The 23,979-nt window shown below is 37.4% G+C and overlaps 1 protein-coding gene across 3 annotated transcripts in view; it reads left to right on the top strand.

The window, feature by feature from the left end:
• Positions 1–23,979, top strand: part of LOC120536917 (zinc finger CCCH domain-containing protein 7B-like) — a 68,589-nt gene that overhangs the window by 16,286 nt on the left and 28,324 nt on the right. For 2 of the 3 annotated variants that reach the window (XM_039765488.1, XM_039765489.1), the window contains exons 7-11: positions 4,241–4,300; positions 15,040–15,082; positions 17,555–17,790; positions 17,984–18,335; positions 18,446–18,510. In XM_039765488.1, coding sequence (XP_039621422.1) covers positions 4,241–4,300; positions 15,040–15,082; positions 17,555–17,790; positions 17,984–18,335; positions 18,446–18,510 — 756 coding nt within the window. The remainder of the gene's footprint in view (positions 1–4,240; positions 4,301–15,039; positions 15,083–17,554; positions 17,791–17,983; positions 18,336–18,445; positions 18,511–23,979) is intronic. The other variant, XM_039765490.1, reaches the window with a different exon arrangement.

The following is a 23,979-nucleotide window of genomic DNA, read 5'->3' as shown; positions in this document are numbered from 1 at the left end:
TTGGCTGTGTCAGTCAATCACAGATACTCATGTATATAAACCATACCTGTCCACAGAATCAATTTCTTCCATTCCAACCTTTCCATCACCATGGGCAACACCAAAGAGCTGTCAAAGGACATGAGGGACAAGACCTGCACAAGGCCGGAGTGGGCTACAAGACCATCGGCAATAAACTTGGTGGGAAGGGTGACAACTGTTGGTGTGATAATTCGAAAATGAAAGAAATATAAAATGACCATCAATCTCCCTCGGTCTGGAGCTCCATGCAAGATCTTGCCTCATGGGGTGAGGATGATCATAAGAAAGGTGAGGGGTCAGCCCAAAACTACACAGGAGGAGCTTATTAATGATCTGAAGGCAGTTGGGACCACCATAGTCACCAAGAGCACCATTGGCAACACAGTACGCCGTAATGAAGTGAAATCTTCTTGCGCCTGCAAGGTCCCCCTGCTCAAGAAGGCACATGTACAGGCCCAGCCGGGACTTGTTTCTTTCAATGATATTCCAATCAATTTATTACTTTTATGTAATGTGTTTTTTTTTTTTTTTCTGGATTTTTGGTTGATATGCTTCTCTCACCATTAAAATGAAACTACCATAAGAATTAGAGACTGTTCGTTTCTTGGTAAGTGAGCTAACTTACAAATTCAGCAGGGGATCAAATACTTATTTCCCCACTGCATACTAGTTAGAAAATGGATGGCTGCTTCAACGGGCATCTGTAGACATAAAATTAGAGATGAAATTCAAAAGCCTCCATTCCTTTATAGGGACTTTAGGACACGGTAATAATAATAATAATCGATTAATCACGCCATCTTCATGTTATTATATCTTACATCTAATCTGGCATGTCGGAAAGCATACAGGTTAGCAAATTATAAAATGGCATAAAAGCAGCAATAACAAAAGCCTTTTTTGTGTGTGTGTGTGTGTTTTTAGTCATAAGTATAGCACTAACACACACTGAAGTTCATTTGCCTTGAACACCCCATATGACTTAAGGCAGTGCTTGTAGCACTGTGAGCCATTTTAATGTGTAGCTTTTTCTCACACTTTTATCCATCCATCCATTATCCAACCCGCTATATCCTAACTACAGGGTCACCGCAGGGCACACACACCCACACACCAAGCACACATTAGGGACAATTTAGAATCGCCAATGCGCTTAACCTGCATGTCTTTGGACTGTGGGAGGAAACCCACGCCGACACAAGGAGAACATGGAAACTCCACGCAGGGGGGACCCGGAAAGCGAACCCAGGTCTCCTAACCAACAAGTAACCAACTTTATACATTCCTTTCCATATATTTAGGCCAATAGGGTGTGGTGGTACAGAATGGCCTCTGAATCAAAACCAATTCCAAACAGCCATACCTAGACCATTTATTTAAAGAGCTTCTGCAAAAAAGTCAGATTTATCTCTTGGGGACAAATAGAGTTCTGTCTATCAAAGTGACATTTTTCAAATCTGATTGAGAAAGATATTCCATTAGGACTGTCACTTCCTGTCACTCTACAACCGTGCTCACCCAGACACAAATGACTACAAATATTTATATATATAACATATATTCTAACATGAACTGCATGTGGGAAGTGAACCCGGGTCTCCTAACTGTAAGGCAGCAGCGCTACCCACTGTGCCACCCTCACACTTTTTTATCATGTATTATTTTGCCTTCCAAAGTAATACGACTACTTTCACTTGGTACTACCAGTACTGTAAGAAAGCTAGCACTGTTACAGCTTCAGCATTTTGGTGTCAACTTGGTACCGAAATATCAATTCTTGTGACGTGCCAATATCAAAATAATTACAGTACAACCTTTGAAGGTAGGCAGAATGTTGTTGTTGTTGCTTTTTCATCCCACATGTAACAGGGTGATATTGGTAGGGCTTATTGAAGATGTGCCCGTCTATTTTGTATGTAATGCTGTTTGCTCGTGCTCTGCCTCTTTTGCATGCACTTTTTTTTAATTTATTTTTCCATTGGTTTTCAGGAAACTAACCTAAATTACAAACTGTTTTTCACCCCTGTTTTTATTAGGATGGTTTTAAATAGTTTATATGGTGAGTGTTTTAGTAAGGATTGCACTGTGCAGCTGCCGGTACACTTTGAGAAGGCTTGTCATCCGTTGCAATTCAGTCTCTTAAGGAAAAGAATTTGGCATTACATTTCGCACAACACAGAACACACACTTTCTAAGCTGGCACACGTGTGCTCTCACATGCCATTGCAACATAAGTTTACTTTGAAAGTTAGTGGTGTGTAAGCAAAAAAGAATTCAAATTCAAAACCACAAATGTACAGTAGAATAAGTCAAATCAGTTAAAAAAAAAAAAGGCACAAGAGTTGCCTGACCGGTGGCGCAGTGGTAGCGCTGCTGCCTCGCAGTTACGAGACCCGGGTTCGCTTCCCGTGTCCTCCCTGCGTGGAGTTTGCATGTTCTCCCCGTGTCTGCGTGGGATTCCTCCGGGCGCTCCGGTTTCCTCCCACAATCCAAAGACATGCAGCTTAGGTGGATTGGCGATTCTAAATTGGCCCTAGTGTGTGCTTGGTGTGTGGGTGTGTTTGTGGGTGTCCTGCCCTGGATTGGTTCCTGCCTTGTGCCCTGTGTTGGCTGGGATTGGCTCCAGCAGACCCCCGTGACCCTGTATTCGGATTCAGCGGGTTAGAAGATGGATGGATGGACATGCTAAGGAAGGTGGTCTTGCTGTGGTCGTAATATTTGAAATTAAAAGGCAAGCTTGAACCATCATTGGAGGTAAATTCAGGAAAGAGGACACCTCATCCTTGTGTTAGAAAAACAAGAATGATGGTATATGTATAATAAAGCGGGCAATGCACCCACTTCATAAATGCTCTTTGGAAACCAGGATTGGCTCTGTTACCCTGGTGCTGTTAACAGTTTATTTTAGGCCTGTTCAAGGTCTTCAGTGTTTTAATTATCACATAGAGTGCTAAACTTAATCTTTGCATTTTTTTATTAGAATCATCTGAGGGATACTTGCAGATAGTATAGTGGATTTTGAATTGGCCGGTGTGTATATATGGATAAATGAAAGGATATGTATAGAGTATATCTAAAGTTTCCATGTGCATGTCAAAGTGGAACTTTCTCTTTAACCTACAGATCTTTCTTTTTCTAACTTGCACCTAATATTCTTGGCATAATTTTGACATATAGCTCCACTCCTCCTCTGCTGTCTTCATTTTAACTCTTTGAGGGCTGAATATTTGTTCCAAAAAACTCAGCTTTCTGGAAAGCACACAAAGCATTCATGTCACCTATAAATCAACATAAAATGTATTGCTATGTGCTTTGTCTGCTGTTGGCACATGTTTGGCATCTCTGGTGGCAGTGGTGCCTCAGTGGTCAGCAGGAACAAACTTTGGGCTGGCTGTCTTAGTAACAGTAGGTGAGCGGCGGCGGTGGTGGTGGCGGCAGTGTGACACAATCTGGTTTGTACCTCTTGTCATTGTAAGTGGTGGTCCTACCAGGCAAACACTACACGAAAAAGTGTTCAGCACCACAATCAGCTGGGGACAGATGAGACGATGCTGGTACCTTACTTTCGTTTTCAATATCCATCTCACTTGCATCAAACTCTGAGTCTGACAAGTAAGAGTCCTATTCAACATAATTATGTGAAACGTCCATGGAGTATTTTGCTTTTGTACATTCGCTTTGGCCAGATGTCGATGCCATTTTAAAGGTGGTTTGCCCTTCGCTACTCATGCAAGCGCAGGAAATCGAGGTCAAACCAACAAAGCTATGTAACTGTCCTTCTAGCAAAGAGAGTCAAACTAAAATGTAAGGGTGAATTTTGTTGCAGTTTACAGCTGATTATTCTCCTCTACCCCTGAATATTGACAAAAGTCAACCTCAGCCCTGAAAGAGTTAATTCCTACAGGATTTCTTCCTTCTGCTATTTTATTTCTCGGCATGCTTCTTTTTTTTTTTTTTTTTTTTTTAATACCATGATTTTGTTTCCCTCTCAAGTTAATGACATCTCTATGTCCCTAGCATCTAAGAATACACTTGGTGTTTCCTTTTGAAAGGAAAGTTATAATTGTGAAAAGCTGACTGAAAAAGCTGCTTCATAAATACGTTGTAGATTACCAACAAACAGAATACTAATTTTTGCATCCTAGTGCATGCTCATGTTCTGTCTTTGTTTCATTCCAGTAATATGTAAAATTGGTAGTCTTAATTTACTGTATTGCAGAGTCTTCAGGGATCACCAGGGGTCACTAGCAATGGGGAAGCAGTGTTGCCTTCTGGAGAGGTATGTACTGCACCTTCTAGCTCTTTTTAAGTGAAATGAAGAGAATAGATCACTATTTTTACACACTTTATCTTTTTGGTGCGGTGGGATTGGGACTTTGTAGTTTTAATGAAGAGCTAGGTCATTTCAAAAGTGTTAAACAAGATTTTGGTTCATTCAAAATGTTGATTTCCTTACTTCATTGAAAGTCTTACATAATATAAACAGCTACTACTGCGACTAAACATTTCGCAGTTATGTTTCTGCCTAATTGTTAGTTACTTTTATTTTCATGGGTACAAGTGACATCGCCCTTCATATGATTACCGTCCACTTTAAAAACTACACCTGATTTTTCTGTGTGACAGATTCCCATCAGAAGCTTTGATTACTCTTAAGTAGAATTGCAGTGTAAGATGGATTGGTTAGCTGTTGAGAAAAGCTGAACATGCACTTTTTACGTACACGCCATTGTGGTGCGGTGGGGAAGGAGGTACCTCAAGGATTCAGTATCCTGATTTTGAACTGCACACCCAGGCATTGGCAGATCTGAGCTGGCTCAGTTTAGAAGTAAGTTCATATGTGTACACGAGTGAGTCCTGTAAAGGACTAACACCCTATCTAGCTTGTTTCCCGTATAAGCTTTTTAAAAGCCATCAAACCTGTCATTTGATTTCTCCATCTAAATTTGTTGTGCTTAATAAAGGTTATATAGGCAAGCAACTGTATAAGTAAATAAAGAAAATGGCAATTTAAAATCTTTTCAGTGAATTAGGCCATTTGGCTTAGTGTATGAATTAAAGTTAGATCTGCGGTCTGCCCAACAGCTTTTTATTCAGGAAACATACCCATTTTAAAATTTCAATAACATTTGCCAATATTATAACATTCTTATTTTGTCTGTGTCATTAAAATGTACTCCAAGGCTCCTTTTTTAGAGATCTCATTTTCTAGTCAACTCTCTTAGCCTTCTCTCTTCATTTCTCTTTTAAGTTTACATTCACCATTAGCTGAAGTACCAGTTTAGTTTCAGTCTCAAGATAAATGGGAGTCCAGGAGATATGCAAGTTTAAACATTCCTGCACACTATAAATTCTAACAGGTGCTTTTACTTTCAGCCATCATGATATGTGTAAATATTTAAACAAACGAATAAATAAATTTGGTTAAAATTATTGAAGTAAAACCCCTTAAGGAAATTCTGCACCCAAAAATTTTTTTATATGTCACTTAATATTTAATCTCACTAGGGCGCTTCGCTTGCCAACCCCCCAGCCTGTGGTACGCGCCAGCCACTTTACGTCTCTGCCACTCGCGTATGTGGATTTCACTTTCACCAAACAACAGAAGTTTTAATTCTCGCGGGTACGGCTCTTCATTGGGAAGAAACTCTCTACTTTTTCCTGATGGCAACACAAATTAGACGATCTACAAGTCTCTGACGTAACCTTTAACTCCGAGCAATATATTCAATCTCTTTTTACTGTTCCATTATTTCATTCATCCATCCATTATCCAACCCGCTATATCCTAACTACAGGGTCACGGGAGTCTACTGGAGCCAATCCTAGCCAACACAGGGCGCAAGGCAGGAAACAACCCCTGGGCAGGGCGCCAGCCCACTACAGTCCATTATTTCACTGAGTAATAATTTCCATTTGTTTGCGCTAATGCGATCTTTACTATCAGTTTTTGAGACTTTTGAATTTTAGTACTTTCATCATCTCTAACCTGCTCTGCATGTGTATCGCGCCAATGTTTTTGAATTCTTTGCAATGTTCTACTTTGTCATCTACTCTTTGCCTTTTATTTCCGATCTCTTGGCACAAAGTCTCGTCTCGAGGGACATGAAAGTATCTCTCTGAAAAAGTCGCGTCTCATCACAGGATTTTTTTTATTATAATAGAGAGATATTTTTTATGCAGAATACAGAGAATGAAGTTTATGTCATAGTAGAACTTGGTGGTGGTCAGTGCTGTACAATGGCAAATGATGTGAAATATACTCATGGAAAAAAGAACAAAAAAATCACACTCGGGTTGCATAATCCAGTTATCCAGTCACATGGTTGAAAAAAAAAAAAATATTGCTAAATATGTACTTCCACAAAAGTCAGCATGCCTCATAAACGGGAAACTGGTAGTGGTACTAAACTAAAGCCACACGGGAAAGACTGTTTGAATTGAAGACACACCTCCCCTCTTTTTGTTGGTCAAGAGTCCATTCTTCAGTTCAAACAGCAAAGTATGTGGGGTAAGTAACATGTTTAAAAAAAGTGGTGGGTAGAGTATTCCTTTAAGGCATGCAACTCTCGGAATATACAGCTGCGCCTCATTCATTTATTCATTCATTTACAGTATACCTTAAGAATGACATGCACAACATAACCGCTTTTGTTGTCGGTGAAGTTTATTCTCTATATTTAAGTCAATATGTGTGTGTTTTTATAACAGTCTGATGGTTGTTCTCATACCACCTGCAGTGTGAACTTAAAGGGAGAATGACAAATATTTGATGTCTCTGCTTCGGGTTAATTAACACAAAAAACAAGAAAATAGCATCTTCAAATGTTATATAATAAAATGTTCCTGTGTAAGCATCATACACATAATTATTTTCATTCTGATTTTTTTTTTTTCTGAGAAAAGTTAACAGTTAAACACATCAGCAGTATTGGTACAGTATGAATGGTGAATCAGTCATCTTTGCTGCCCATGTATCAATATCAGTAATGGTCTAAAACAGTCTATGTCGATTGTGCACTAAAATGTGCAATGAAAAGGTGCTAATTTTCTGAATGACTGCTAGAATATTGTGAAATGAATCTTTGCAATTAATTGTAACCCTGTTATTCTTATACACCGACCATGGTGCTGCCTAATTTTTCCTGGTTTAAATGGAGAAAGGCCGCAGTGAAGTATATTGAAGTTCTTCTTTATCAGGTACTGCTTCAAATGGGGAAGCTAAAATTTGAATTTGGCTCTGCTATCTATATTCAGTTAATATAAAAAGTTTACACACCCCTGCCAATATGGCATACTTTGTGTAATGAAAAAACGAAACCAAGATAAATCCTGTCAAAACGTATTCCACCTTTATTGCAAAATTGCACTCTATACAAAGAAGGTGAAAACAAATCAGAACCTGTTTAGAGAAAAAAAAGGGGGGGGAGGAATCATACAAAAAACTAGTTGAATTTATGTGCGCACCTTTTAATAGTCAAGGATGTGCCTGCGTTCAGAATCAACCAGTCCAAATAAATCTCATCTCAAACAGTAGTTTAGTAAATAAACACCTGACATCAGTTAAAGTGGCTCTGATTGAGTTCACATAAAGTTTGGCTGTTCCTGTGGGATTATTCTGATATCCTGTAGGTTGGAAAATAGTCCAAAAAGCCATGGTCCGCAAAGAGCGTTTAAAACATGAATGGTGTCTCTTCATTTAAAGGTATCGATCAGGACAACGGTACAAAAAAGTATCCAAAGCATTGAACATTCCATGGAGTATGGTGAAGACTGTCATCAACAAGTGGAGAAAATATGGCTCAACAGTGACTTTACCAAGATCAGGACATTCTCTACAAGACTAGTGAGAAGAGAAGGAGAAAACTGGTCAAGGTGGCCACCAAGAGGCCTTCGGCAACATTAAAGGAGCTGCAGGATTTCCTGGCAAGCACTGGTTGTTCCCTACGTGGGACAGCAATCAGTCGTATTCTTCATATGTCTGGGTTGTGGGGTAACCAGACGAGAGCCTTTTCTCACAAACAAAAACATTCAAGCTTGGCTAAACTCTGCAAAATGGTATATTCAGTCTCCCATAAACCTATGTAAAAATGTATTATGGTCCAATGAGCCCAAGGTTGAACTATTTGGCCATAATTCCAAAAGGTATGTTTGGCACAAAAATAACACAGCACATCATCAAATGAACACCATATCTACAGTGAAGTATGGTGGAGGCAGCATCAGGCTTTGGGGCTTCTCTTCTTCAGTTGGAACTGGGGCTTTAGTCAGGGTGGATGAAATCATGAAGAGCTCCAAGTATCAGTCTGTTTTGGCACGAAACCTTCAAGCATGTGTTAGGAAGCTGAAGATGAAGAGGAAGTTCACCTTTCAGTATGACAATGACCTAAAGCATACATAAAAATCAGCAAAGCAATGGATCCATCAAAGGAGGATCAATGTTCTGGAATGGCCTAGCTAGAGCCCAGACCTTAATCCAATTGAAAATCTGTGGGATGACCTGAAGAGAGCTGTGCACAGGAAGTACTCTTGTCATTTGGCAGGTCTGGAAATGTTTTGCAAGGAGGACTGTGCAAAAATCACCAAGTCCAGATGTGCCAAACTGATTGACTCTTTACCAAAGTCTGACTGCTGTAATTAAATCAAAAAAAGGCTTCAAGTATTGGGGTAGAGGGTGGCACACTAATGCAGCCTGCTTTTTGTAGGATTATTTTGCCCTTTCTTCACTAAACAGTTTCTTTTTGTTTTCACCTTCTTCGTATAGATTGAAATTTTGCAGTGGAGGTGGAATAAGTTATGACAGAATTTCTCTTGGTTTCATTTTTTATTACACAAAATTTGTGATTTTGGCAGGGGTGTATAGACTTTTTATATTGACTGTAGAAACCCATCTTATGGCTATTTCTTATCCCCACAACCTCATAAACATGTTTGATTTGTTTAATTGCTATTAATATTTTTTTCCTTCGAATGGACTTGATGTCATGTAGAATGTCTATGGAAAATTCTGATTTTTGTTTTGGTAATAGTTCTATCTGACTACAGGGGCATGGTCTCTAGGAAAAAGACTGTTCAAAATGGATATCTGTGAACACCTGTTATTTTTCTTAGATGAATAATAATATTCCAATCATTTTTAAATGATACCATACACCTATGGATGCAGACAATAATGTAAGCTTAAAAGTAAATCTTGAGGGCTTTTTTTTTAGTTTATGGACAATTTACTATTACTTGGAATATATCATCTTAGAAATCAAGCAAAATGAGAAGGCTGTCCACATTTTCCAAACTGAAAATGTGCTTACAAATACAAAAACATACTGTATACTGTATACAGTATATTCTGTGTATGTGTGTGATTATATATTTGTCAGTGAGGAAAGGTGCAAAATAACAATTTCTGTGCAGACTAGTCTGCATTTTATTTATTTATTTGTTTGTTTGTTTATTTATTTATAGGCCTCTTTCTTTCTCTTTGCGGCGTCCATATTCCTTTCACAACACTTGCAGACAACTCTTTTTAAACTCTACAGTTGTCCTTACAACTGTTTCTATTTTATACCCCTACTTCTCTTCCCTACAACTTAGACATGACTTCTGCTACTACCACAGTTCCATTTTACCAGTTTACTTTTCACACCTGCCAGTTTCGTTCCTCTCCTACAACTGAATGGTGACCAGGAACAGATGCTTTTTGGTGCGGCAAAAGTCAATAAGCAGTTATTTGATTCTTGGAGCACAGCTAATTGTCTGCATTTTAACATTACTAAAATCAAAGTTCTCTATTTGAGTTCCATACTGGCCCCTCTTGTCCGTACAACCCTTTAGTTCAGAATCATCTGAGAGGTGTACAGGGTGAAGAGACAACAGAGCAGGACTGCTTGATGAAATGTGATTTTGCTCACTTTTGAACTAAAGTCAGAGATATCTGTAAAGCTCACAGTGATATGCAAGTAGCTAACTGTAGAAAACCTTTCATGAAAATACTTTTTTGGAAATATAAACAGGGCTGGTTTTTTTTTTTCCTCTCTTTGTAAAATTTTCAGGGCTACAATAGTGGGGTGTTAAGCAGATATTTGAAAGTCCAAAGCAGAAAGGTGTGTGTCATCATGGAAAAGATTTTGAAAGAACTGGTGTAATGGCAAATTAGTAACTTGTATAGTAGGGCTGCAACTAATTATTTTGGTACTCGACTAATCATTTGATGTTTTTTTTTTTTCGATTAGTCCCGATTATTTCATTCCTGACTATTTTGATGCCTGCGACCTGTGGTTGCACATCCTGTTCTGGGCTCCAGTGCATGTCTTACTCATCTGCTCACGTCTGTCCACCTGTAAATGTCACCCTGATGTCTCTGCATTAACATGATTAAAATTAATAATAATCAAATTGAAATAACAACCAGTGAAACATATGATTTTGAAAATAATCGGATGTTTTATAGTAGTGTGACCATCACAATTAAAAAAAGAAATACATTAAACAATACAAACTAAAGTGCACGTAGTCTTTAAACAACAAAAGTGCATTTAACTTAACCAAAAATAGCCACTGGTGTGTCTTAAAGTCCAAAAGTTTAAATAAAGCTTCAATGCAAATAAAATAAAACAATAATGTACAGTTTATAAAAGATTCAGTTCATATATTCCTGATTGCAGTGCAGGAGCGTGAGCATTTCGACGTGCTCTGGTGTGAGGCTGGCTCTCTCCTTTGAGCCGGTGTTCCCAGCTGCTGAGAAGAGACGCTCAGAGGGAGTAGAGGTAGCAGGAATACACAGGAATAATGATTTTGCAGACAGAGAAAGATGTTTTAACCATCGCACTCTGAAGTAAAAGTGTTGTAGTTTATCACATCTTATGCTATATTATGCCAAAAAAAAAAATAACAGACTAAAATATGTAACAAGCTAATTACTGATATACTCCAAAACTAGGATGGCTCAGCCACAACTATTCACTCGTTTACTATAGCTCGCTCCAATCACGATGGCAAACATAATAGATTGTTGCAGTAGTTTTTTTTATTTTTTATAGTTTTTACAGTTCATTTGCAGTATGTAAAATGATCAGTGATGCCCTTTGCATGAAAAAAATACGTGTTCCATTAAAATTTCACAAACTGTAGCTAAAAAGTATTTGGCGTCCAGGGGTGCATTAACCCCAAGTATGTGTCGGTTTAAGGGTTAACTATCATTGTCTTAAACACATTATAGTCCAAACATCAGCGTTACCGCGCGACACTAACTTTACTCGCTAAAACTTACCTCTCAAGAGCCAGCGGCATCACAGCTCCAGGATGCTTGCGTTTCAGATGCTCATGCATCGCGGTGGTGCTGCCATGAAAAGAAAGCTCCGGTTTGCATAATCTGCATTTAACTTGTTTTTTTTTTTTTTCTTTTTCGGTGAAGTGCTTGCACACTTTATAAAGTTACTGTCTCAATTCTTCTAACTTGCCATTGCAAACACGTTTATTTTCCTCTGCATTCTTCTTCTCCTCAGACGTTCTTCTTCATTGGCAGGACCGCGTGCAATCTTGACAAACAATAACAAGCGATACTGCCCCCCAGATGTTCATGTAGTGCATTGAAGTTACAAAAACCAATATGGTTCTTTGTGACTGGAGCCTCTATTGAAGGTTCTGTTTATGACTCGTCGACTGTTTCTTTGTAGTCGACATTGTCGATTATGTTGACTAATCATTGCAGCCCTATTGTATAGTAAATGCCTTTGCTTAATTCACTACTTGGCATTAAACATACCTGACAATAACCTGCTCATTGCCATTCTTTTTTTATACGCTGTTGTGGATTTCATTGCTACTTACTGCAACTTTCGGAGCAACCAATAGCAGTTTCTGATCACGTATACACAGTGGAGCAGTATTACACATTCCACATTACATCTTCATGCACACTTCCCAAATGTGATTTCATAGAAATGTGTTTGTGTCATTTGAGTTTATCGATGCCATCTGCTGGTGGAAGGAGCTGAAACACATTACAATGATAAAAAGGCACACCTCGCAGAACCGGTTTGTGGTGAATTATCCTCCTTCATGGTTTGTCACAGCTTATCAAGTGCTGTCAGTATATATATATTTAGATGTAACCCCACAATTATGAAAAGTGAAAGTGAGTAGTTAAACCCAGCTGCTTTGGTTACAAAGAATAGGGAGTGTATGAAGTTGACCACTAGAAGAACTTGGCCTGTCTGTTTAAACTTTATAGTCCAAAATTGGGCCTGTAATACTGGACATTCTTGTTTTATTTTTACTTGCAGTATATTTGGGGCACATTCATGGCAGTATAATAATAATAAGTATATTAACTGACTGTGTGCAGAAGGGTATGTCACAGCTGTTCATGATAGAGTGTACTGTGCCTCATTTTATACTCTTCAAGATTAAACGGCGTTTGCGACAGATAATAATTTCACCTCAGCTGAAAGTGTTTTGAAATACTGTAGAAAATCTATTGACAAAACTGCAAATAAACTGAAAATGTTGACAGTATTAGCATGTCTCCATAAAATATGCGTAAGCATGGTTAATGCTTTTGAGGTGTAGCAGAAACATTGGAATATGCAAGTGATGCAGTAACACACTTCAGCTTCTAAACCTCTGTATGGCTGATTGATAACCATCATTATTACAGTGCCAGTCTACAATAACTTATCTGAAGGACTACTAGTCTATGGCACTCGTTCCTGTGGTCACAGACAGATAGATAGATAGATAGATAGATGGATTGAACTACATTTTTGATGCCTAAAAGGAAATTCAGTTATACCAGCAGCAGTACAGAACAAAACTTAGTGCAAAATAGTTAAAACAAAAGTGTAAAATATTATATAAATGCAAGACCCAGAACAATTGACACAATACGATATGCACACTCCAGCTTGACCCTTTAGCAATTGCCCCCACTCCCTTACTCTGTCTGACTTGAAACAATGGACTTGTGTCAGATTGTCTATCGTGCAAACAGACCAATGGAAAAACTCATCTTCTGCAGCTATCCATCCAGCAATAACCCACCTTGAGAAGCAGAACATTTTTGTGTTTTTTATTTTGTTTTATTGACTTTAGCTTAGCATTCATCATCATCAACCCCAATATGGTTAGTAGCAATGCTTGAGTGCCTTTGACTGAGCCACCTGTGTAACTGGATCCATATCTTCCTGACTACTAGACCTCACTTGTCTATCAACACTGAAGTACACCTGGACTGGGTATCTGATTTACCCAGTTTACTCGCCATCAGTTTGTCAGTATAACAAACACCGTCATCAGGTCTTGTGAAGGGGGTTTAGCAGGGCTTCCCCATTTTGACAAGGCTGTAGAAAGTCAATCTCCATGTCTTCCTCTTTTCTACTAATGCACAGTGGCCAGTGTACTTATTTGGAGCACCACGATTGGTTGCGGAAACAGCACTATGGCAGACCACTCAGGCCATTCAGTAGGTTTCTTAAAATGACCCAATTATAAGTTGACCTCATTTGTTCTGTCCAGGATGTTTATATAATAGTGTCTTAAGAATTAGTTTTTAGATCAGTTAGTTCAAAGTTTATTGTCAATTGCACAGTAACGAAATACGTTTCCCTGTGCAATTATTACACTGTGACAGACTTAATTAACAACCCAGCTACGAATGTTTTGCACTCTGCTGTTCAGCAAGTAATATTGTAGCATTCAGAATTGTAACCCCCCATATTCTCCAATAGGCCATTAAACTGTTAACCTTGATACAGTCGTCTGCCAGACCAATGATCAAATATCATATATATATATATCATATATATGTGTATGTTTTGTTGTATCACATTGTTGCTGCACCAAAGGGATGCTTCTTACTGTACCTTAATGACAAATCAAATTGAATCTTCACATAAACAAAACATTTACCAAATAAAGTTTTTCTTAAATACGTTTTGTTGTGATGTGTTTCTGTCGTTTTTGAGGGAGAACAAACTATTTTTTTAGGGCAAAAAATTCAGATGGGAGTGTCAGTAGGTCTTGCTTCCTAAGAACCAAATTAACCAAACTATTCTTTAACATTTCAGTAATTATTTACCTCTCTGGTGCTGATCTTTCTGATCATAAAATACGTCATTAAGATAGCAATTGAGAAGAATAATTCATAATTAATTGCAAGATTACAGTATTTGAGGGTTCCTCTAGGGAGCCTCTTTCTCTTGCACGCTTTGGTTCAAAATTGGTGGGGGAGGGCGCAAAGCAAAAAAGTTGCTTAATGACTGGCACACAGCCACAAATAATCAGCAATGTATGTGCAAAGTGGTCTGTAGTGAGGCATCCTATAGCAGTGACTATCTTGGATGACCCTCACATTTTTTTAAACTAAAGTTGACATTCTGTCTGTCTGTCAGTCCATCCTTGGTTAATTCAGTTCACATCCACGTCAGTCTGGGGCACATGTCCATTGCAGAATAGAATCACGTACACTTACACACACCTACAGAACCAGTTTTGGAGTTTCCATTTCACTTAACACATATATGTTTTGGTATTATAGAAGAAATCCAATGTGGGCAAGGGAGAAACATTCCGACTCCGCAAAGACGATGTCGAGACTGAGATCTGACCAGGACTCTAAAGCTAAGCAAGTTCTCTTAGATAGATAGATAGATAGATACTTTATTACTCTTGCACTGCTATGTAGTTTTCTTTGTGCATTTCTGATGGTTCCCAGTGGTGGACTGGAGTAAATGCAACCTTTTTTTTAAAAAACGTTCCTTAATTCAATGAAACTTTGAATATTTTCAACACATAGGTGGATTACATGATTTTCTTGGAGCTGCTTCGGTTGTTTATCTCTGCCATCAATAGATAAATGTCTCTGCTAAACATGTTCACAAGCAAATCTGTTACTTTGAATTTTGATCTCTTTCCCTCCTATAGTGTTTTCTCACTATATAATAATTTTATAATATGCATTTGTTGTGAGTGTTGTACTTTTTACCCATTTCTTATGTGTGTAATGTAATGTTTACTTTTTAGGACACTACCAATGGTGTACAGTGTCTGGATGACATTGCAGCAGGTGAGTGAGTGCTACTAATTTAGCCGTGGTATCTGTCCAGCTAGCCTGTGGGTACAGTTGTGGGAGGTTTTACTTTTGTTTGGACTTTTTTTACACATTTATTTGGACTTTATTTTTTATTTTTTTTAATCTTTTTTCTGTTTTACCTGTCTTGCTCTTATTATCTAAATGGATCTGTCCATGACATTTAAGGCTGATAGAACAAATAAATCTGTGATTTGAACTTTAAGCTAAAATATCAAAGTGTTTAATTGTGTACTAAAAATCTGGTAATACTTTCTCTTAATAAATTTCAAATGTTAATTGTCTCATGCAAATCGGCTTTCAGGGCATCAGTAATTTTGTTGAGGTGTTTTGCTTCACTTTTATTTGACTCACACGTAACATGTACAGTAATATGGAAATCTCTCGTGGGTTATCAGTAAGGACACATAAAATAGCCCTAATATAAGAGGGAACAACACATAGGGAAAGTTTTGGCAATGTCGTCAACTAGAGAGTTCTATCACAGTAGTCCCAAAAATGACTCAAGATGCTTGCTAGAGGGGGTAAATCTGTCAAAACCAAGCTTGTCACAAAATGGCAAACATACAATCTTTAAAAATAAACTTTTTCAGAAGCTTTTTTTAAACAAAAACCCAAAATATAGTGTATGATATGAGCACCTTCTTAAAAGATTAGAGACTTAAAAACAGTCAGTTCTTGCGATTTATGGGTTTGTCATCAATAATTAAATGGAAAATTATTTTGTGGATTCTGCAATATACGGCGGATGACGCATATAGACTACAAAATGTACAGGAGATAGTCATAAATGCATAAAACAGGGGTGGCGAACTCCAGTCCTCGAGTGCCACAGTGGCTGCAGGTTTTCATTCTTACCATCTTCTTAATTAGTGACCAGTTTTTGCTGCTGATTACTTCTTTTAATTAGCGTGACTCTGGGCCCCATAGTTGTTTCTTTGTCTTTAATTAGCAGCCAAACAATAATGAGGCACAAAACAAGCCACCGCATGACCAGCTCCCCTGTGCCCATTACACAATATCTGAAATGAAAGAGAGGTGATGGTCTTGGTAAGGTTGATCTCTCCGGTCACCAAAACATTTTGATGGTGCTCTTAGAAAGAACAGAAAAATAACAACAGTTTTCAAAATGTGAGCTGTGGCAGAATGAGAGCAGCAACAAGCCATGGAATTAAGTAACGGGTTTAATGAACAGCAGGAATAATCAGCTTCTCATTAAGAACGTGATTGGAGTGAAATTGGTTGGAGTTTGAAGCCCCAGTTTAGCTGGTCATCTGTCAGCTCATTTCACATTTCATTTCTGCTTGACTCTCATTTAATGAAGAAAGGAATCAATTCAGAGGGCTGAACTCTTCTAACAGGGCCATTAAAGTGATGGGGAGAAAGTTAATCAGCAGTGAAAACTGGTCGCTGAGTAGGAAAAGGGTTAGAATGAAAACCGGCAGCCACTGCGGCACTCCGGGCCTGGAGTTCACCACCCCTGGCATAAAATATATCCAATATGAATCATTTTTCTTTAGTACTATAAATATATATCCAAATTTATTCTAAGTTAAATTTTGTAAGAAGTTACGGTTTATTAAAGAACTGCAGAAGTAGGCACTTTGTTTAGTGGAGGGAACACGTCTTTGTCTCGGTTGTAATTGTGTTGTACGTGTACAACACATACATACATACACACATACATACACACATACATACATACATACATATGTGTATACAGTATGTGTGTATATACAGTCATATGAAAAAGTTTGGGAACCCCTCTCAGCTTGCATCATAATTGACTCTTCTTTCAACTTTGTTTTCCGAACAAAGATTTTTAGTGAAGCAGTATTTAGTTGTATGAAATTAAATCAAATGTGAAAATCTGGCTGTGAAAAAATGTGGGTCCCCTTGTAATTTTGCTGATTTGAATGCATGTAACCGCTCAATATTGATCTCTTATTTTAATATATTTTTAAGGTGTAAAGTTATATTATTCTAAATCTTAACATATTTATATAATAGCTTGTTACCAGAAAACTGAGTAAAAAGTTTCCTAACATAAAAGTTGATCTTATAGACTTTAAAACCTTATTGTTAGTTTTTCAGATTTGTCGAATGCATTTAAAACAAAGTTCAATAAAATAAACTGTTCTTGTTAGTATTCTTAAAGTATGTTATAATGTGCAGAGATGCTGCTGGTTCTTTAAAAAGATTTAATGTGATATTTTATTATATTGCTGCTTTTTTAAAATCGCAAAAATAAGAAATAATTGGAAGACTGTGCTGTGCTAATTTTGCAAGTTGTCTTCTGTTTCTTGCCTTGTGTAGCGTTCATGTTTGTAAGCCATCTTTTTTTATTTATTTATTTCTTTTTTAATCCTATTTATGTAGATGTCATTCTTTTGGGTCTAGTGATGTTTTGTTCTTCACTTGATTATCTGTCGTTTAACTGGTTCTCAGTTCCAGAGTCAAGTGCTCAGTGTATCCCGGCTCCTCTTGCTACCTCCATACCAGTCAGTGATGATCCCTCTCCATCCTCTCCTGATCTGGAGGCATCCAAAAGCACACAGTCTGGGGCACCGGGTGTGCCCTTCTCTGTTCCAGAGAGCATTGACGATTTAGTGGATGGGGAAGTGATAGGAGAAGAGCTGGATAATCTGTTGGATTCTATGTCCAAGAGCCAGGATATCCCAGTGGTGAGTTAGTTTAATTCTTGAACAGATTACCAATGTTAGGGCATGATCTTTAAGATTCATATGAGATCTAAAGAGATGAGTCCTTTTCAGACTTGATAAAAACATCACATGTTCTTAATTTAGCAACTGTTTAGATAAGTTTTTTTTTTTTTTTTATGTGTGGTTTTGTCTCAATTCCTGCATTTTCCATTAGGGCACCGCAGTCCAAGGACCAATACCAACCAACCTGCCCAGCACAGTAGCTCGTCTCATTCCCATTTTTCCAGGTGGTGTGACAGCTGTGCTGCCCTCAGTAATGCCCCAGAATATGCCCCCTCCATCCACACAGTTGCCCCCTGCCTTTTTCACCTCAGTTGGCAATAAACTGAACACTCTGGACTCCTTTGATGTGTCTGGTGCAAGCCCCAGTTCCAATACCAAGCTTGACTCACTAGATACATTTGATGCTGCTGGAGGATCAATGGGGACCAGCAGGATTGTAGCAGTGGGTATTGGTCTTGATTCTCTGTCCGAGTTCAGTGTACCAGGATCACCAGCTCAAGCAGGTATGTCAGGATTTTAAATGCATATAATGATGTGTTGATTTAATGATACTTTTCTACATGACAGCATTTACTATATTTGATTACTTTTTTTTAAATTCATGTTTTTATAGTCCTGAGAAGTGCATCTCAATCCGGAGGGCAAATCTTCCACACCAGTTTGGGTGCTCTGCCATCTGTAAGTCCGCTTGTTTGTCTGTCTTAATGGTTTCACCTGTGGCAATGCTTTTAGAGGTATTTGTTCATGCTGTTGTCAGGGCAAATTTGCCAGAGCCTGAGGGATGAATTTTGGGATTGAAGCCCATGTCAGTAGTTGTTATAATCCACCCTTACTTAACATCAAAATTTCTTTTTTTTTTTGTTTGTTTATTGAAAGCAAAACAGTTAAACATATAGTGCCATAAGTCATAATTATGAGTATAAATCAAATAGCTATCGCACTACGTGAGGGTGGTATTGATTTTTTTCTCTAACCAAAGGAAAAGATAGGCAGTTAGATAACTTTAATCAAATCTAACAAACACAAGATGATCAGAATTGGCATGAGGGCCTCAAGCACTCCTACTAGTACTCTAGTACTGTAATAAATAGATTACGAGGATGTTAGGACATTCAAACTTCATGCTTATTGTCATGTGTACATAGTACATTGAAATCTTCAAATCTCTTTAGAACAGTGTACATTAATTACAGTTCCAATAAACAAATACACGAGTACATGGCATGCAATATGTTATACTCAGTGTGGGTATCTATAAGTATGTGTTTGTGTGTTTATACATACAAGAGAAAAATATAAATAACATGCAAAATAAGTCCCTTAATTGGCTGGTGTGAGTACCCCATTGCATGCCATGTGCCCAAAGGTCTGAAAACCATCTGTGAAGGAGAGCTAGTCGTGTTGAAAAGAGAGTTGGTCTCATCCATTGTGAGAGACGGACATCAAAGTTGGTGCTCTGCTGGCGGTGGTTTTTATTTTGCCTTTTTATATTCTATTTCATTAACCTGAGAGGAATGCTTACGAACAAGGGGAAGATGCAAAGGTTTGAGACCTTAAAAAGAATCTGCCAGAGTCTAAGTCAGTCTCACGTTCAATACCGTGATATGGCCCACCACAGACTGAGCTTGAAGAGAAATGAAGGAATGGATCGGCCTTGGCCTTACGATGTAGCATCCACTCCAGCAGCAAATGTGGGAGTGAGGTGGGAAATGAAAATGTGTTGCTTTTGAGCATCACTTCTGAACCGGCCAGGGCCTCATCATCCCTGCCATCAACCATTACCAGCTTCCCCTGCAGTTCAACAGCATCAACTTTTTTCTGAGTACGTAAGTCAGCCTCCTGTGCACTGAGAAGACAATGACGTGTTGTCTTAAGTTGCCACGATCGGTATTGATTAGAGCACTTGGATATAATGGGAACATGCATGGAAATTAAGAAAACGCACAGCAGAATGGATAAAGTGAATTAGAATATGAAGGATCAGGAGGTATTTTTAAGCAATAACTTCGATTTAAAGTTAAAAGAAAATCTCGGAAATATGGACGAAAATATACTGGAAAATGTGAGCAAAATTAAGAATAAAATTAAAGTACTTGGGGCACACCTGGAAGAAGTTAAGCATGTTTACGACTTATATCAAAGAAGGAGAACAATTGATATCCACCACTGATTTTTTTTTTTACAAATATATAAAAAAAAAAAAAAACTGCTGTAGAATCTGAATGTAAAGAACTTCGTGATAACCTAGTAGTTTTTGAAGATAGGTAGATATGGAAGGAGTAACATCAGAATCAAAGGACTTCCAGAAAACTCTGACAGTCCTCACACAGTGAAATTCGTAGACAGTATTTTTTTTTTTCTAAAATAATACGTTAAAATTGACACTGAGATCTCATCTACTTATTGCATACCTGGATTAAATGCCTTAAAATCTAGAAGCCGGATTATCAAATTTGATAAATTACATAATGAAGAAATCTTAGATGTCTCCTCTCAAATGGAAGACTGAGGTTATATTTGAAACAGTCTAATTTTTATTTTCCCAGATTTTCTTCAGTCGCTGCAAAGTGACCTGCATTTTATAGCGTCAAACAGCACCTATGCAGAGCTAAAATCGCATGTATCCTCATGTTTCCAGCTAAACTGAAAGTAACCGTTGATGGCCATTCAGATTTCTTTCTCTCCTGTAGCAGAGCTACAGGTTCTGGTTCTGACATCCTTTAAAACATGAATTGGAGTTGTTTTGTATTTTTACAATGCAAAGGAGAATCTGCTTGGAACCTAATCGATCTTTAACGGTTTCTCCTTTTTCTTCTTTTTGGACACTTTAGTCACTTATATTGTAGTTTATTTTATTAAATCTGCATATATATGTCTAACAAATAATTAATTGAAGGCAACAGTAGATTTAACACCATTGTATATGAGGATATGCATGTTTATGTACACATGCCCATATTTACTTATGTATAATTTTATATATAAGTGAATGAAATTACTTCAATCCCTGTTGCTTTTGGTGATGTTACAGAAGGGGAATAATTAGAACATAAAGTACTGTATGTACTTGGCGTTTAAGTTCTGCCACTGATAAGTCAGGGCTTGATTTTACTGTATATTTTGTGATGTCGGTCGTATAAGTCGAATGCACAAAACTCCCACTATTGGTCCAAGAGATTATGACATGCAAACGTCCACTTGAAAGAGTAACCACGGAGTGACATTTGCGCTGTTTTGTGTTTTTTATATCTCACACCTTTATCGTAAGGGCATACCTTATCTATGATGGAGCGCTCGATCAGAAGAAAATCTGGAGCTGGTTTTAAATCAAATGTTGTTGAAATTGCAAAAGTTTTAATTTAATTTTAATAAAAATTTAATGTGCCTGAGAAACTGTTGTGAGATTGGAGGAAGCAAGAAGATGTAAATAAAAAAATTAAGTGTCGTATTTTTGAACTGGTGTTCAAGTAAAGGTCTCATTTTATGATCGATTATTCGGTTTTCAAGACCCAACTTATATACGAGTATATACAGTATATACGTACACTATATAAAGTATATAATACACATAACTAAGCATTTTTGTTTTGGAATATGCATTCCATTAGAACAAAAGAGCTTGTTTGAAACTACCTCAAATTTTATTTCTTTTTTTAATTTTTTTTAGGAAACTCAATACTATCATAAGATATCTCAATTTAATCCTTACTACATCGCTGCCTGAGTTCTCCTTTTGGTTTGGTCATTCCCTGTCTCTTGGCATGTCAGAGGACTGAGACTTTGGAGTGTGGTGTAGCCAAACCTGGAAGAGAATGTATTTAAAGTGTATTTGTATCCATTCCCAATATAAGCACTTAACTAAAATTTCCAGACATTATAATTTGTCTATGTTTCCAATCTGGACTTGAATAGATTTTAACTACAAGGATATTTAATTACTGCAACAACAATCACACAGTTTGTAATGTGCCATAATTTATCAGACCCAAGGAGATTCTTAAAACAAAGTTCAAGTGAATATTTCTTCTTCTAACCAGTTCATCAATAATAATTTATTGCCCATTGTCAAATCTTATAACTACGACGCTATTGTTATCTCCGATCATGTTCCTCTTATCTTGGATCTTGAATCATGATGTGCTGCTACACACTCATCTCATAACTTGCATCATAACCACGTTTTAGCAGGTGTGGACTTTACATCTCCAAACAGGTTTTTTTTGGGGGGGATTAATGCATCCTCAGAGGTTTCCATTGAAACATTTTTAGAAACTTTTAATGTGCTTTTAAGAGGTTATATTATTTCATATCTCTCTCATAAAAATAAATTGGATCACAACCAACCAAACAACTCATCTTTAAATTATGGTGTCGTTATTTTGAACATGTAGAAAAGGCTAATAAGATTTTAGCTCAACAAATCCACAACCAGGAAGTCTACAACGCAATAATAGAAATTACCAGTGCAACAGAAGATAAAATGTTAGACCATAAAAATAACACATTTAAAGAGTATTATACCATTTTTCCAAATAAAAATAAGGACCTACTACAGTGTGCATCATACAGACTCATTTCAGTTCTTAATAATGATGATAAGATACTCTTCAAAGCTTTAGTTAGAAGGATTGAGAAAATGCTTCCTTCTGTAAAATCTCAAGACCAAATCAGACTCATATTGTTAGACACGTAGCTTCAAGCCTTTTCCGTTTAATATATAATTACCCATGAGTTCTTATGCATCATATATCTTACTGCCTTTAGATGCAGAAAAAGCCTTTGACAGAGCCGAATGAGTGTATCTATTCACAGCAATGCACAAATATATCTGCAAGGACACAATTATTTTATTGTAGTCCAGAAACCTCAGTTTGTATTAAAAACACAAACTCCGACTGTTTCAAACTTTAACATGGTACTCGACAAGGGTGCCCTCATTCACGATTGCTTTTTGCAATAGTCATTGGCTATTCATTTTTGACATGCATTGAATGGAGATAAAGGGGGTTATTCTAGAAGGACTTGAGCAGAAGATTTCACCATACAAAGATGATATGGTATATGGTATATCACATCCACAAACATCTTTACCATTAGGCCTTAAGACAAGAAGTAATTTTCCGATGAACTCTCGAACACGCCATACTAGACTGGACATCTATTTGTTCATTCTACAGTAAGAGAACAGTTACATTTGTAGGGATGAGCATCACAAGTAAATACGAATATTTTTTTAAAACAATTTTGGTAACAGCATGGAAAATAAAATCAAACAAGATGTTAACAGATGGTCTACCACTTATCTAACTAATCTTAGTAGGGAGGATGCGTCCTTTCAAGATGAACACCCATCCTAACCTTCAATTTCAGAGCATCCCTATGTACTGAACATCAATAAATTGTTCTTTAAGAAACTAGACTTATTTATAACTTCATTTATATGGAATTCACCATGTTGACAACATTCAAAAGGCAACTCTTCGAAGACCTGAAGCAGAAGGCAGCATGGCACTACTGCTATCTTTCAGTTTTATTACTGGACGGCAAATACACACCTATAAAGACCTGGAAATTGGCACAAATTAATGAATTTACACCAGCCTGGTCAGCAATGAAAATTAAATCTTGCTCTTCTTCTTTAATATGCACTACTTTTGTCTCCCAGTAAATAAGTATTGTCATCATTATACCAATAATCTAGTTGTCCACCAATGACTCAGAATATTGAACCAATGTTGCACTTCAAGACAGAGAAGATTTATTCTGTTTCTGTTCTATGCTATGATCACCTTTTTCAGCTTTCTCAAACCTACTCCATATTTAATCTTTGGAAAGCACTCTTGATTAAGACACATAGAGAGTGGCATATAGAAAATGTCCATCCTATAAACAATTATGCTTCAAATATAACTTTCCAACAGGACCATTTTTAGCCATTTTCAATTCAGAAGTTTTATTTAAAGAAAACTACCTCGTTTTTCACACCTCCCATGCATTTCTATTTTGGAGGCAATACTGGTCAGTCTTGAACCATGTCAACAATATCTAAAAACATCTCGGTGGGAAAAGGACCTTTGAATTAACATCTCAGAAAAGGAGTGGAAGTCAGCCATACATAGAATACTACTTTAACTGTATATGAACAAT

Source organism: Polypterus senegalus, chromosome 10 (genome assembly GCF_016835505.1).
Source record: "Polypterus senegalus isolate Bchr_013 chromosome 10, ASM1683550v1, whole genome shotgun sequence".
In the NCBI taxonomy this organism is placed as follows: domain Eukaryota; kingdom Metazoa; phylum Chordata; class Cladistia; order Polypteriformes; family Polypteridae; genus Polypterus; species Polypterus senegalus.
The sequence above is the reverse complement of the archived record's forward strand: the minus strand, read 5'-3'. Positions and strand labels throughout refer to the sequence as shown.